The sequence below is a fragment of the Bolinopsis microptera genome, chromosome 3 (assembly GCF_026151205.1).
Source record: "Bolinopsis microptera isolate Bmic1 chromosome 3, MBARI_Bmic_1.0, whole genome shotgun sequence".
Classification (NCBI taxonomy): Eukaryota; Metazoa; Ctenophora; class Tentaculata; order Lobata; family Bolinopsidae; genus Bolinopsis; species Bolinopsis microptera.
In genome coordinates this window covers 16,952,027-16,964,868 of record NC_087074.1, presented here as the reverse complement: position 1 = coordinate 16,964,868, position 12,842 = coordinate 16,952,027, and the positions used below count along the sequence as shown (strand labels likewise).

The 12,842-nt window shown below is 38.6% G+C and overlaps 4 protein-coding genes across 4 annotated transcripts in view; 3 read left to right on the top strand and 1 right to left on the bottom strand.

Annotated features, from left to right (window-relative positions):
• LOC134812705 (POU domain, class 2, transcription factor 2-like) overlaps positions 1–12,842 on the bottom strand; it is a 1,142,226-nt gene that overhangs the window by 404,141 nt on the left and 725,243 nt on the right. The gene's annotated exons all lie outside the window — the stretch shown is intronic.
• Positions 438–2,217, top strand: LOC134813400 (uncharacterized). The gene is made up of 4 exons (XM_063821139.1): positions 438–539; positions 764–984; positions 1,132–1,278; positions 1,509–2,217. Exons 1-4 carry the CDS (start codon positions 454–456, stop codon positions 1,856–1,858), a joined length of 804 nt encoding a protein of 267 aa, XP_063677209.1. The 5' UTR covers positions 438–453; the 3' UTR covers positions 1,859–2,217.
• LOC134813251 (uncharacterized) lies at positions 3,652–5,934 on the top strand. The gene is made up of 3 exons (XM_063820939.1): positions 3,652–3,673; positions 3,953–4,597; positions 5,162–5,934. The coding sequence occupies exons 1-3, from the start codon at positions 3,652–3,654 to the stop codon at positions 5,932–5,934; spliced, it is 1,440 nt and encodes a 479-aa protein (XP_063677009.1).
• LOC134812707 (arginine-glutamic acid dipeptide repeats protein-like) overlaps positions 8,102–12,842 on the top strand; it is a 45,795-nt gene continuing 41,054 nt past the window's right edge. The window contains exons 1-4 of the mRNA XM_063820234.1: positions 8,102–8,219; positions 11,428–11,551; positions 12,045–12,115; positions 12,710–12,812. Of these exons, the coding sequence (XP_063676304.1) occupies positions 8,121–8,219; positions 11,428–11,551; positions 12,045–12,115; positions 12,710–12,812 (397 nt within the window). The 5' untranslated portion in view covers positions 8,102–8,120. The remainder of the gene's footprint in view (positions 8,220–11,427; positions 11,552–12,044; positions 12,116–12,709; positions 12,813–12,842) is intronic.

The following is a 12,842-nucleotide window of genomic DNA, read 5'->3' as shown; positions in this document are numbered from 1 at the left end:
CAGGGATCAAGCAAAAGTTACACTAACGTCTAACAGGGCCACATATTATACTCAACAGAATGTTATTATTATTATATGAGTATTCTACATCCTGGAGGTAGGGGTCATCTCTCCCTTGGTGCAGAAATTAGATTTCCGTCTTTACACTTCAAGTCAACGATAAACAAGCGATAAACAAGCGATAAACAAACGATAAACAAGCGATAAACAAGCGATAAACAAGCGATAAACAAGCGATAAACAAGCGATAAACAAATGATAAACAAACGATAAACAAACGATAAACAAGCGATAAACAAGCGATAAACAAGCGATAAATAAGCGATAAACAAATAAAACGATAAACAAACGATAAACCAACGAATGATGTTGTTGTGTTGTTTCAGTGAGGAGTACGGCTTCTCTCCCGAGGTGTGGGCCTCGCTAGCTGTGTCCCTGTGTCTACACAAAGTAATGGAGCTCAATAAACCAACAAGTGTGGTGATTATTGGAGACGGGCAAATTCTCTCCTCCGCATGCAGACACATTCTCGGAAAAAGGTTCTTGTTTTGATTATTATTGTAAGGGAATTATATTCTCTTTGCTCTTCTAAATTACTTTTAGTACGACAGAAAATATCTCAATACTTTAATTCTCATTTTTCAGTTATCATAATGATTGACATCAATTCATTACTCCCAATAGTATCATAACAAATTATAGAACAAAGATATGAGTCACCTGATGACCTGATCCCAATTCATCTTTAGCATTCTTTTATCAGGTTCCAGGGGATTCATCAGAGTTTCACAAACGTGAACCAGACTCCACCTGGCCACGCTCTCGATCAGATAAACTCTGGTGACTGTGTTGTAAACTTGTCAACAGATAGAAATCTGCTGGATGTACTGGCAGCCACAAACCGTTGCGGCAGTGCTATCAACTTTATCAGACAACACTTTCAGGGTATCTCTGGTATGTCCTCCCTGCTAAAGAACTTGTCAGGTTTGTCATGTTGACTGAGTCACCATACATTGCACGTCTTTAAAACAGCAAGATATTGAGAATTTAACATTTCAATAAAATATTTACAAGTTAGGATATATTATGTAAATTATGTGAATTATGTCATTAACCGTTACTTTCCAACAGTAGTCAACTTCCAAGCTGCTTTCGTCAAACTCTCATCATATTGGACGCTTATAAAACCAGAGTTACAAAACGCCGCTAAAGATTTTACCTATAATGCTGTTTTAGATCCGTCTGCTGTTTCTTTTACCTCTCCTTGCAGCTTCCCAGGTTCGAAACATTTCTGGATACGAATTCTGAGAATTTATGATCGGCTTATTTTATAGTTAGAAACTGATTACGGAGGGGAGGGGTTTAAAACTTGGCCAAAAAGTATCAGATTATATGTGAACACCCTATTATAGAATGGTTATCATGCAAACACCAGAACAAAATATTCTAGCATAATAATCGGTATACACTATACATATTATAAATGATGATAATGATTACTTTTGCAGGTGGAAAAACTATTGAGGTGACGGTTCACACAAAATGCCCCCTCATTGAGAGGGTCATTTGTGATTTTTTCCAACACCGGACAAGATTTCGTGTTGTATTCTGCAAACCAGTCTGTAAACACGACAATGGAGACGCTAAGCTATCGAATAATATAATTCTATTCGTAAGAATCGATGACATGGTTTGGAATTGCGAGACAACCGCCGCGGTACCAGTCAAGACATCATATTCAAAGATTTTCTCACCACTAACTGTACGCTCGTGGCTCTTTGGATCTATTTTGGGATCCGAAATGGAAAATGATAATCGTGTTTTTGTGCTAGGACTAATATCAAGTGGTAATCAGTAATTTATCTTTGAAACCTACTGCTACTGATTACTATGCTATACTATATATACTATGACACCCGTATTTAATTGCTGATAAGAGCTAAAACTTTACAGGGAATGGGGATGTAACTTTAAGTTTAAAGCCTAAGATAGATTATGATTAAATCGGACTTCTCAATTTACTTTTAGTTTTATGTGCTTCTGTAATCTGTAAGTGTATGTTTGATGTTGTATTTGGCAAATATAATACCAAGATAAGTGAACATTTTTTATCTAAAGTCGTAAGGAGGGCTAAAGTAACTATGAGGATAAGGGTTCACTTTTTTGGTAACTTCCTGTTTAAATAATTTTTTGGCACGTTTGTTTTTAAACATTAAATGTGACGTTTTGGATTGTGGATTGTTTGATGGTGAGTGAAAGCAGTTTTTAATGGCCTTTGGTCAACTCCCCGATCAATTATTAAATGATTTCTTCACGAAAACATATTGAAATTGTAGCGCGATCCACTACTGGGCCGCGCCGCGCATCAAATAATTCGTCTTGCAAGATCGCTAGATCGGCGAGATGCACCACTGCAGGGCCTCGCCGAGCTGTGAAGGATTGACATCGTGAAACAAGAATTAGAAATCTTTAGTAACAAATACACTTTCCCTGTTGGACAAAGTTCAAGATGACTGTTGATATGAAACTCTTATCTCCAATCTCTTCTCATCGCCATTTTTGCTCAATTCTATGATCTGCAGAGAGAGTTATATAATTTGTATGGCTAAAGTCGTAAGAATTATGTTGTAGCGCGATGCACTACTGGGTCGCGCGCGCATCAAATAATGCTTCTCGCAACCAAATAATGCTTCTAGCAAGATCGCTAGATCGGCGAGATGCACCACTGTGCCTCACCGAGCTGCGAAGGATTGACATCGTGAATCAACCACGGTCGTTTCACTATGTAGAGTTTCTACGATACCGGATACAGGGGAGCCGCACACTCGTGCGCGGCGGGTCATACAACGTATGACAAGAACAGACTAGACCTTTCACCCTTGCTCTAACCAGAGCCCTCTCGCATGCAGTAGCGCGTCATGCACTACGCATATACACTTCACATAGCCATGTGCCTACGCGTACTGCGTGACGCGCTTGTTTCACAAGTAGGTCGCGCGCTACTGCAAGCGAGAGGGCTCTGGTTAGAGCAACATATACACATAGCTATGTTAACTTTCACCCCACTGGCTGTTTCCGAGCGTGCTTAATCACTTTACAGTCGATCTTCGAGATTTCTCAAAAAAGGGCCCCAGACAGTTTAAACCGACTTGACCCAGGCTATTATGTTCATAAACAATATCCGCGGAATGACAGTACATACAGGCTGAGCGCCGCCCAGTAACTTAAATTGATGTATTTTCGGACGCTGATTCCGAATCACCGACATGACATAGGGTTAAAAATGCTCCCCTGGCGAGATATCGGCGAAAACTGTTTTGATCGCGTGATATGACCATATAAGGAATTTGCCCTAATTTCTCGTTATATTAGAGTTAGGGTTTCAGCATTTAAAAAAAAAAATTTTTTTAAGAAAAAAAAGAAAAAAAAGGGGGGGACCCCCAACCCATGTAGCTGAGACACCTCACAGCAAGTAGACCAAAGCGGCTCTTGCTTGTGGAAGGTGCGTCAACTACCCGCCGAAGCGTTGGGTTGGGAGTCCCCCCTGGAATCATTTCGTCCGTAAAATTTTATACAGCATAAAATAGTACAGTAAAATATCAAAATTTACATAAACAAATCTAGGAGACCTCAAAGCTCGTTTTCTGGGGGATGAGGTTGAAGGAAATGTCTTGTAGTTCAAGATTCTGGGCCGTTGATCTTCCTCTGATTCCTCTTAGTGCAATGAGTGTACTTCTTAACAGATCAAATCTGAATCGTGTTCTGATATGATTTTTGACTTGGCTCTTGGCTTCTTTTTTATGGTCAGCTAGGGTTTCAGCATTTGCTTTAGTTAGGGATTCGGACAGGGTTAGGGTTGGGTGATGATTCATCATCATCCGGCTGTTTCACCACCGAAGTTCTTCTTCCTATTATAACGGGACACTACTTCCTGCCCTTGATCCGTTTGAAGGTCCCCCTTCTCCCCTCGACTGCCCTATCACAGAATATGAGGTAAAAACCGCTGCTAAACGCCTCAAGAACGGCAAAGCCAATGGACCTGACAATACCCCCAATGAGCTCCTCAAGTATGGTGGGAGTGCACTATGTGTCCATTACGCCAAAATCATCAACACCTGCTTTGAAGAGAACCTGTTCCTTGACGCTGTCGGAGAATGTTTCATCACCCCTCTTCAAAAGCCTGGCAAGACTCCTGGTGAACTGAAAAGCCTCAGACCCCTGACACTATGTAACTGTGCTCGTAAGCTGCTATCCCTCATTACACTCAGGAGAATTGAAGCAAAGGTAGACGCTTACACAGGTCCATGGCAAGCTGCCTACAAGCAGAAGAGAAGCTGTGGAGACCTGGTATGGTGTCACCGTATGTTGATCAGCATCGTAAAAGAAAGAGAGTGGTCTCTCCACAAGATGGGCCTAGACATGTCCAGTGCCTTCGATACTATCAGTAGGCAGACTGTGCTCAACCTCCTAGAGGACGCAGGGTGCACAAGAGATGAGATCAGACTAGTGAGATTCCTCCTGAGCAACACCAAGATCAAGGTGCGAGTCAACAACGCTACCTCCCTTGAATTCATCAGCACCAATGGAGGACCCCAAGGTGATAGTGTTTCAGGCCTCTGTTTCACAATCACTCTAGCTGGTGCCTGCTACCACCTGCGTGCCGTGACGCTGCGCCCAACCCCTCCTATTAGTCCTAGCGGCATGCCTGAAGAAGATGCCTACTCTGATGACATCAGGAAAACAACAATTTCAGGAAAACAACAATTTTATTTAGTATCAGTTACAGCAAACAAAAAATATATTTTATATAATATAATATAACTAGGACGAACTTTAGTTTAGAAATCTTGGGGGACTTGGAGTAGCAAGAGATTGACTAGAAGGTATATACCTTTTACCAAAAACGTCGAAAAGAATCCTGGGTGATACAGGATCGGAGAGTACAGACCATAAAGTTTACGCACCCACCTTTGCCTCCAGAATTCTTGGTTGGTTGAAAATGTATGCTAACTTGGTCGTTTATACTCCAAGTCCCTTTGTTAAAAGAAGTAATATTATGTACGTCTGGAGTTAACTTCATTCAATAATAACAATATCAATATAGTCAATATCAATATCAGACTAAACTATCAAATAAATTATCAATTATATCTTGGTGAAGACAAAGATGCTCTAGAAGCCCTCCTCCCTGTCGCTACTAAGGTGTTCAAAGAGTGGAATCTGAATATTAATGAATCAAAGACAGAGTTTGTACACGTCTACATAGCTGGGAAAGATGAGGTCATGGATGATGGTAAACCCCTTAGAATGAATGAAGAATGGTGCAGTAGCAAGTTGTTGGGTTCTCTGCTAGAAAGTAGGAAAGATGTCACCAGAAGAATCATGTTAGCCAATGTAGCATTCCAGAACTTCAAGAAGGTCTGGTGCCAGAGTAAGATCCCCCTACAGAAGAAGCTGAAGGTCTATGAGGCCCAAGTAGTATCTATCCTCATGTATAACTCTAGTTGCTGGGGAATGCCTAAATCGTACTGGGACAAACTAGATGCATGTCACCGTAACCACCTCAGAAAGATCATGAATGTCAGCTGGCCACGCAGTATGATGTCCAAAGATACCCTATACAAACAGAGTAACTCTACCCCTATGTCTGAGCGTGCTGAGTTATCTAGGTGGAAGATGCTAGGACACATACTGAGGAGCGATGAAAGATCACCAGCTCAAGCTGCGCTGTGCTTTGCTGGCGAGATGTGTAGTGAAGTTGGTAGACTCGGGGCTCACAGACGTAACCTCCTACACCACCTGAAGGTTGACCTCTGGAAGCGTTTCATCTTGCTGGAGTCGTATGATGATATTCTTCATTTGAGAGAACTTGCTAGTAACCGTGGTTATTGGAGTAAATTGTTCGACTTTATACTTGAGTACAAGTCAATTTGACTTTTGGGACATATAATCTTACAAAGGATCACGTTTAGGTTCTAAATTATTTTAGGATTGTTGACATTTGTAAGATTGACATGTTTGATAATAATAAGGGGACAATAGGCAGACAGAGTTTATTGACGATGTCAACCCTTCCTAGCTCGGCGCGACCCAGTAGTGCATCGCGCTACAACAGATGGAGCTATAAAGCAATGAAAGGCATTAGTTTGGTCAAATCAAACGGAACATATGCTATCAGACTTTCAACTGACTAAGGCAGGGTTAAGACAATCTCGACGCTAGCAACGATCCCCTTCTATGTCAGAAGAAAGTGTTTAAATTGAAGTAAATGGGTAGGAAATTTTTAGATGTATGAGTTCATCATGCTCAAGCTGCTTCTAATAAACCTCTTCGATCTCCACTGACTAATGAGTATGTACACTGGACTACCCATGAGGCAGAAGAAAAATGTGTACTAAATTGATTATTGAAGTTGAACATGGAACATTGTCTTCAATGGTTATTTCAACGACAGGTTGAATGGCAAGAGAAACCAACATCTTTTTTAAGAATCTTGCTGAGAAGCTGTCTAGAAACTATAGCCAACACATCTATGTGGAAGAGGGTGAGATTTAGTCTCTTGAGTACCATGGTCATCGGACGAAATTTACGGACGAAATGATCCCAGGGGGGACTCCCAACCCACCGCCTCGGCGGGTAGTTGATACACCTTTCACAAGCAAGAGCCACTTTGGTCAACTTGCTGTGAGGTGTCTCAGCTACATGGGTTGGGGGTCCCCTCTTTTTTTTCTTTTTTTCTTTCTTTTTTTTTACCATGGTCATCGCTCTTAGGGGAGAAACTGGATTATAGATTAGTAGTGCTGTAAACATTACTCAGATTTTTATTCATATCTTAATTTATCAATGGAACAGTATTTTTAAGGGTGTCTAGCCTTATGATTAGAGATTTACCTCTTATTACAAACGAATTTATCTTTAGTTTTGTGTTTTAAATCAACTTGGGACTTGGGAGTGGATGCGGTTGGAATCTTGATCTGATAAAGACTCCCTAAGAATGATAAAAGGATCTACTTAATAGTAGTGAAAATCCTTGGGTGCTACGTTTGTGCATACATTTATTTGCGAGAAATATAGTAACCATTTAATCAAGAAATTGGTAAGAGTTTTTGGACTGGTTTTTCGGTATAGTGCCAACAAAACTTTGAAGTTAAGGAAGCAAAAGAACTGAGTGGTTTAATTGATGGTTTTGTACCCAAATGTACTGAAGTTTCTCACTTTTCTTCTATCTGCAATAAGCCTTTTAAAACTTGTCAAATCTTGTTTTTCTGCTTGATTTGCATGATATTCCACTAAATACTTTATCATTTGGTAGTTCATCAATGTTAATTAGTTGCCTTAATAATAACTCTGCAACGACATTAACTCATCATATTGTGATGAGACTTCATGAGGCACTCACTGTATAAAGCTGCAATAACACGCTTGAATGGTTTCGATCGAAAATTAAGCAATTACGGTATGTTTTTATTATCAAATATGTTTTAAATGATATCTAATATATAATCCTTATAAAATAATGATCTCTTTGATCTTGAATAAGTATGAATAGAAGACTAATATAACTTAATTACCAAAGAGAATACTTTAGAAAAGAAACCATTATCCTGACCAGGGAAATGTTTTGGAATCTAGGAACAAAAAGGCAATTTGAGTGCCACAACTATTAGTGCTTCAATGTGTGTTCATTCATGTTTTGAAATTGAAATTTACACTTTTCAGTCACTTCATAATGGTAATTATAACCATGTGTGTGTGTGATGGAGTATTATTAAGACACTGGGCTCACTAGGGCTCACGCCTCACTGTGGTCTCACCACTTCTTTGTTGAGCGCTAAGCCCTATGAGGCGCAAGTGTGCTGCAAAGGACCTTTGTACAGTTAGATTGTAATTGATATTAGTATTACTTGAGCTGTGCAGCAATTGAAACATGTTTATTCCCTGATTTTTGTTTTGTAATCCTGCATTAGGGAGATCGTTTTTTAGAGATTGCATAACTAGTCTTGTCTTGTTACACAAACTAGACGAACTTGTAATATATAATTGCTGTTTACTGCTTCATTGGTAATTAATAAGCTTGATTAGATGTAACTTTTGTATTCGTAGTGTAGGTTTTAGGAACTATGGGTGATGAGTTACCTGAGAGAAGGTTAACACGAGCATTACAAAGGAGCAACAGTGACAGAATAAAGAACAATTCTGAGAGCTCATCAAGTAACCAGGTATGTAGAAATATAATGTTAAGGGGGCCGGGGGGGGGGGTCTTCATCAAAATTCTCTCGAAATTGATTTTATAGTTGTTTCTGATAGAGGGGAGTGATATCTATCAGCTGCTTTTGGTCCCATGGAAAAATATTGTTCCTAGCCGAAATTATCGCTGGTCAAAGGTCAGCGCTCATGTGTAATTGTATTGCGCGAGCGATTTTCAATCGCGCGTCCTGAAAATCGAGTCTAAAAATCTATCTTCTCCTACATTTTTTGAGCAATCACCCTGAAACTTTCAGGATATGTTCTAGGGATCATTTAGAAGAGAAGTATCGAGCCGATTTTTGAGATAGGCCTCAGAAAATTTTTAATTCGATTTTGAAAATCTTGGACCTCATTTTTTGACGATTTTTCCAGGTCCAAGATTTTCAAAATCGATTTAAAAATTTTCTGAGTCCTATCTCAAAATTCGGCTCGATACTTCTCTTCTAAATGATCCCTAGAACATATCCTGAAAGTTTCAGGGTGATTGCTCAAAAAATGTAGGAGAAGATAGATTTTTAGACTCGATTTTCAGGACGCGCGATTGAAAATCGCTCGCGCAATACAATTACACATGAGCGCTGACCTTTGACCAGCGATAATTTCGGCTAGGAACAATGTTTTTCCATGGGACCAAAAGCAGCTGATAGATATCACTCCCCTCTATCAGAAACAACTATAAAATCAATTTCGAGAGAATTTTGATGAAGACCCCCCCCGGCCCCCTTAAACCACACAACCGATCATATGCCCAATGTTTATTTTAAATTGTACAACAAAAATTTGAGGACTGAGGTTAGTAAGTTGCCAATTCTCTTTTGGTTCATGGAAACATTGACCCACAATTGTCGTATTATTCTTATCGAATTTTACACATAATTGAAAAGTAATTTTTATCAACGATTAGCAGAAATATAGTTCATATTTTATTTGTACATCATAAACTTTAATGGTTTCTGATTCGGTAGCCCTCCTTCCATTTTATCATAAAGAAAAGGCTAACCATACCACATAGAGTGTTTGAATATGTTAGGAAGTTCTAAGTTACAAAGCTACTCAAACAATGGTTTTGGTAAATGTTGCGCACTTCTGACGAAGCTATGAATCGTTTAGCCATTGGAGTCCAATGAGATTCTGGGAATTTCACTGCAATCTCACATAAGATCATTTAGGACCTTAGGAGTTATGCGGCTTCATCGTACCATCTGTATTCATTGTACCATCTGTATTCATTGCTAATTTATCAATTTACACATCTGATTGTGTATCTACTTTCACGTTGTGTTATTTTGCATTATTGGATACAGTCCACCATCGGATCGAGTTTCAAAGGGTAAACACTTTATTGAAACTAATAGAACATTTAATTTTCAAGCTCTTTTTGTTGCTATGGTTACAGTAATATGGTGCGGCAAACATTGAACAGGGAGTATCCGTGCCAATTTAAAAAAATACTCAGTAACGGCCTAAATAGAGGTATTAAATACTATTGCATTATAATGCTTTGCAATATCCTCCGTAGTACTTTTCATTTATCGGCACTTAATAATAAAATGCAATATGTGCATGATGTCGTTTGCAGGTTATATTGCCACACCCTTTATAAATGATGAACCCTTTACCAATGATGGTCCAATACAAATAGCCGCTATTTTTATAACTACTTAAACCCAGAGTGATGCATATCTCTATTCTGTATGGATGTAAGCAGGAGGTTTAGTGAGGATGTTATACATCTTTGATAATCTCACAATGATGCTTAGAGTAGATTCAATACAATGGAGCAGTAGATCTAGTCCCAATAGGCCTTGTTATTTTGTATTCTGCAGAAATAGAAATAGGTGAAATACTAACTACTGTAACTAGTATTATAGTGAAATATAGTTCACTTCAAACTAGAATATATATATACTTCCCGTGAATGAGGGTCGTCGAAAGATGTAACGTCATCAATTTGGCATTTAGATGAAAAATGGAGGTTGATGATAGAACAAAGGATATATATAAAGTGTTTAAGCCTAGTTTGGGCATGTACACACGCTACATAAAAGGTTAGAAAGTTAATGGACTTGACCGTGGCCACCGTCAAGATAATGCCTCAAAGTTCGGAAGTTTACGGACACTGCAAGTTAGACCACATGAAAATCGTGCTGTTAATTTACTTGGGCTGAGTTCAAGGAAATCTACAATCTGGTCAGTGCGGAGTGTAATATGTGTAGCCGTGTATACTGTATATACACGACTAACAACTATAAAATAACCTTTATTCAAATATTCTGAAATTTTACTCAATCCCCGTCTATTATGATAAATTATGCTTTAGAAATAGTTAAATATAGTCGACGACATATAAATTTGTCAACGAAATTTCTTGGTTCCACAAGTCCAGCATCATGGCAAGCGTAAATGAGTAGATAATGAGTTCCGAGATGTTCTTTATAACTGACATCGCCTCCGGCGCCCAATTGGTAAGCCCTCTAAATTATATTCCAATTATTTGTGCTCCCTCCAGCTGACGAAAACCTGCTGTAAATGTTACCTACCCAGGCCATTGTAATGTTATTTTCTTTGCGATCCAACTTTTGAATATATGTTAATAAAATGGATATGTAGTAGGTTAAAGTTGTCACTATCCATTTTTATACGTCATTTTACTAAACGTGTGTGTAATTTTGAAAACGCGAACAAAGAGCAGCGAAATAGTGTTAACAGATCTGCTACGGGTAAATAAAAATAATGTTGGTGTCTTCAAAGATAAATGTGTCTTCAAAGATGTCAATGGTCGGAAATTTCGTACTTATGTGGATCAACAGTAATTAGAAGTTATTACTTGTACTATATACAATATACATTATACATTATACATAGTTCAAACTTGTTTGTCCCTGGCCCTACAGGAACAGTAGAAGCGCGAATTCGCTATATAATCAACAGTAGTTCACAATATGTGCAATTCACTATATCTAATATCTATGTGCAATGTATTAATTGTCCTTAGTCTAGGCCCTAAGGAAAACTTCCTTTTAGTGTGAATTCTACTAGTTCAAACTTGAACCGTTCGTGATTTGAACTTTAATCCCTGCATTAAATGTTGATTTGAATATGATATAATATTATGTAGATTGTAGATTTGATTATAATTTACAATTATTTATGATTTGATTAATTTTAATTAAATTTCAGGATAAGAAGGTGCTATCCAGTACACAGCAAGAGAGCAAGAAATCAGACAAAGCTGCCATCTCAAAAACTGGAGCCAAGAAAAATATTCTTTGTAGCTTTGATGGAATTGATTATTGCATTGGAGGTATACGATACATAAATATATATACCTCTTATGGTTTTACTTTCACATAGCTTAAATTTTTTACATTATCCAAGAAGCCCGACACAGCTCTGAATTCCACCGAAACATATTTCAATTTGAGTTAGGGTGGAATTCCACCTGAGTATCTTTCAGTGGAAACTGGAATACCGCGACACTGTGTCGGGCTTCTTGACAAGTGCCAAATGTTTTGCCTCACCTTGAACTTGTTGCATATTCTGTGCAAACTCCATTTATATATATTCAGTATTATCTCCTCTCAGTCTAAGCACGGCCATTAAGTAGTTTCTATAGAAGATCCAACAACAGAAATGTGTATCCACAAATCTATAAAACTCCAAGTTCTCCCTCCCCTGAAATAATCCCTCCCCATTCCTCTCCACACACACACATCATATACTGCACAAGTAAAATACTCAAGTAGTATATAACACAAAGACCCTCCTCTAATACATGTACTACTCTCTATCTCTAGACACGGTGTACGTTGATAGTCACAAGCCTGATATTCCATGGTACATCGGCACCGTCAAGGAGCTCAAACAGGTGAGAGTTATGCTCTAAGATATTGATATAATATGTTGGAATTATAGCCCTGCTTTTGAGTTTAATTATCATGTACGTAATGAAATTGAGTTAAGTTTTCTGTATTGAGCTCAATTCAACGTCATAAATAATAATATATTATGATCTTTCAATTTCCAACCTTGTTTATCTACACAACATGCTATATCATGAGTGTCACAGCTGTTTTGTGTTCTCGAGCTTGTATACAATATATTACTCAGCTGAATTGCTGAACTCAGACTGTGTTAAAACAAGTGAGAGAGAGAGAGAGAGAGAGAGAGAGAGAGAGAGAGAGAGAGAGAGAGAGAGAGAGAGAGAGAGAGAGAGAGAGAGAGAGAGAGAGAGAGAGAGAGAGAGAGAGAGAGAGAGAGAGAGAGAAGCCCCTCTCACCTCTCCGTATAGTAAAGGGTGATATGTGACTGTGGGTGTGGAGAAAGCAGCCATGAATCTAGCAATTGTAGAGAGAGAGAGAGCTGGCCGAGTGGTGTAAACTAGAGTTCTAGGGAATTTAACACTCATATTCCAAAGAGCAAGGTATCAGTGCTGGTATTAAAAACCACACTTTCGTTTCAGAAACCTCGTGAATCAGTTCTGATAGAGTGGTTCTACAGGACGAGTGAGCTGCCGGAGACTATCTATCAGACCCTCCTTAACGACAGATCTACTGATAATTCAAGTAAGTATTTTAACTTGTACGAGATCAAAT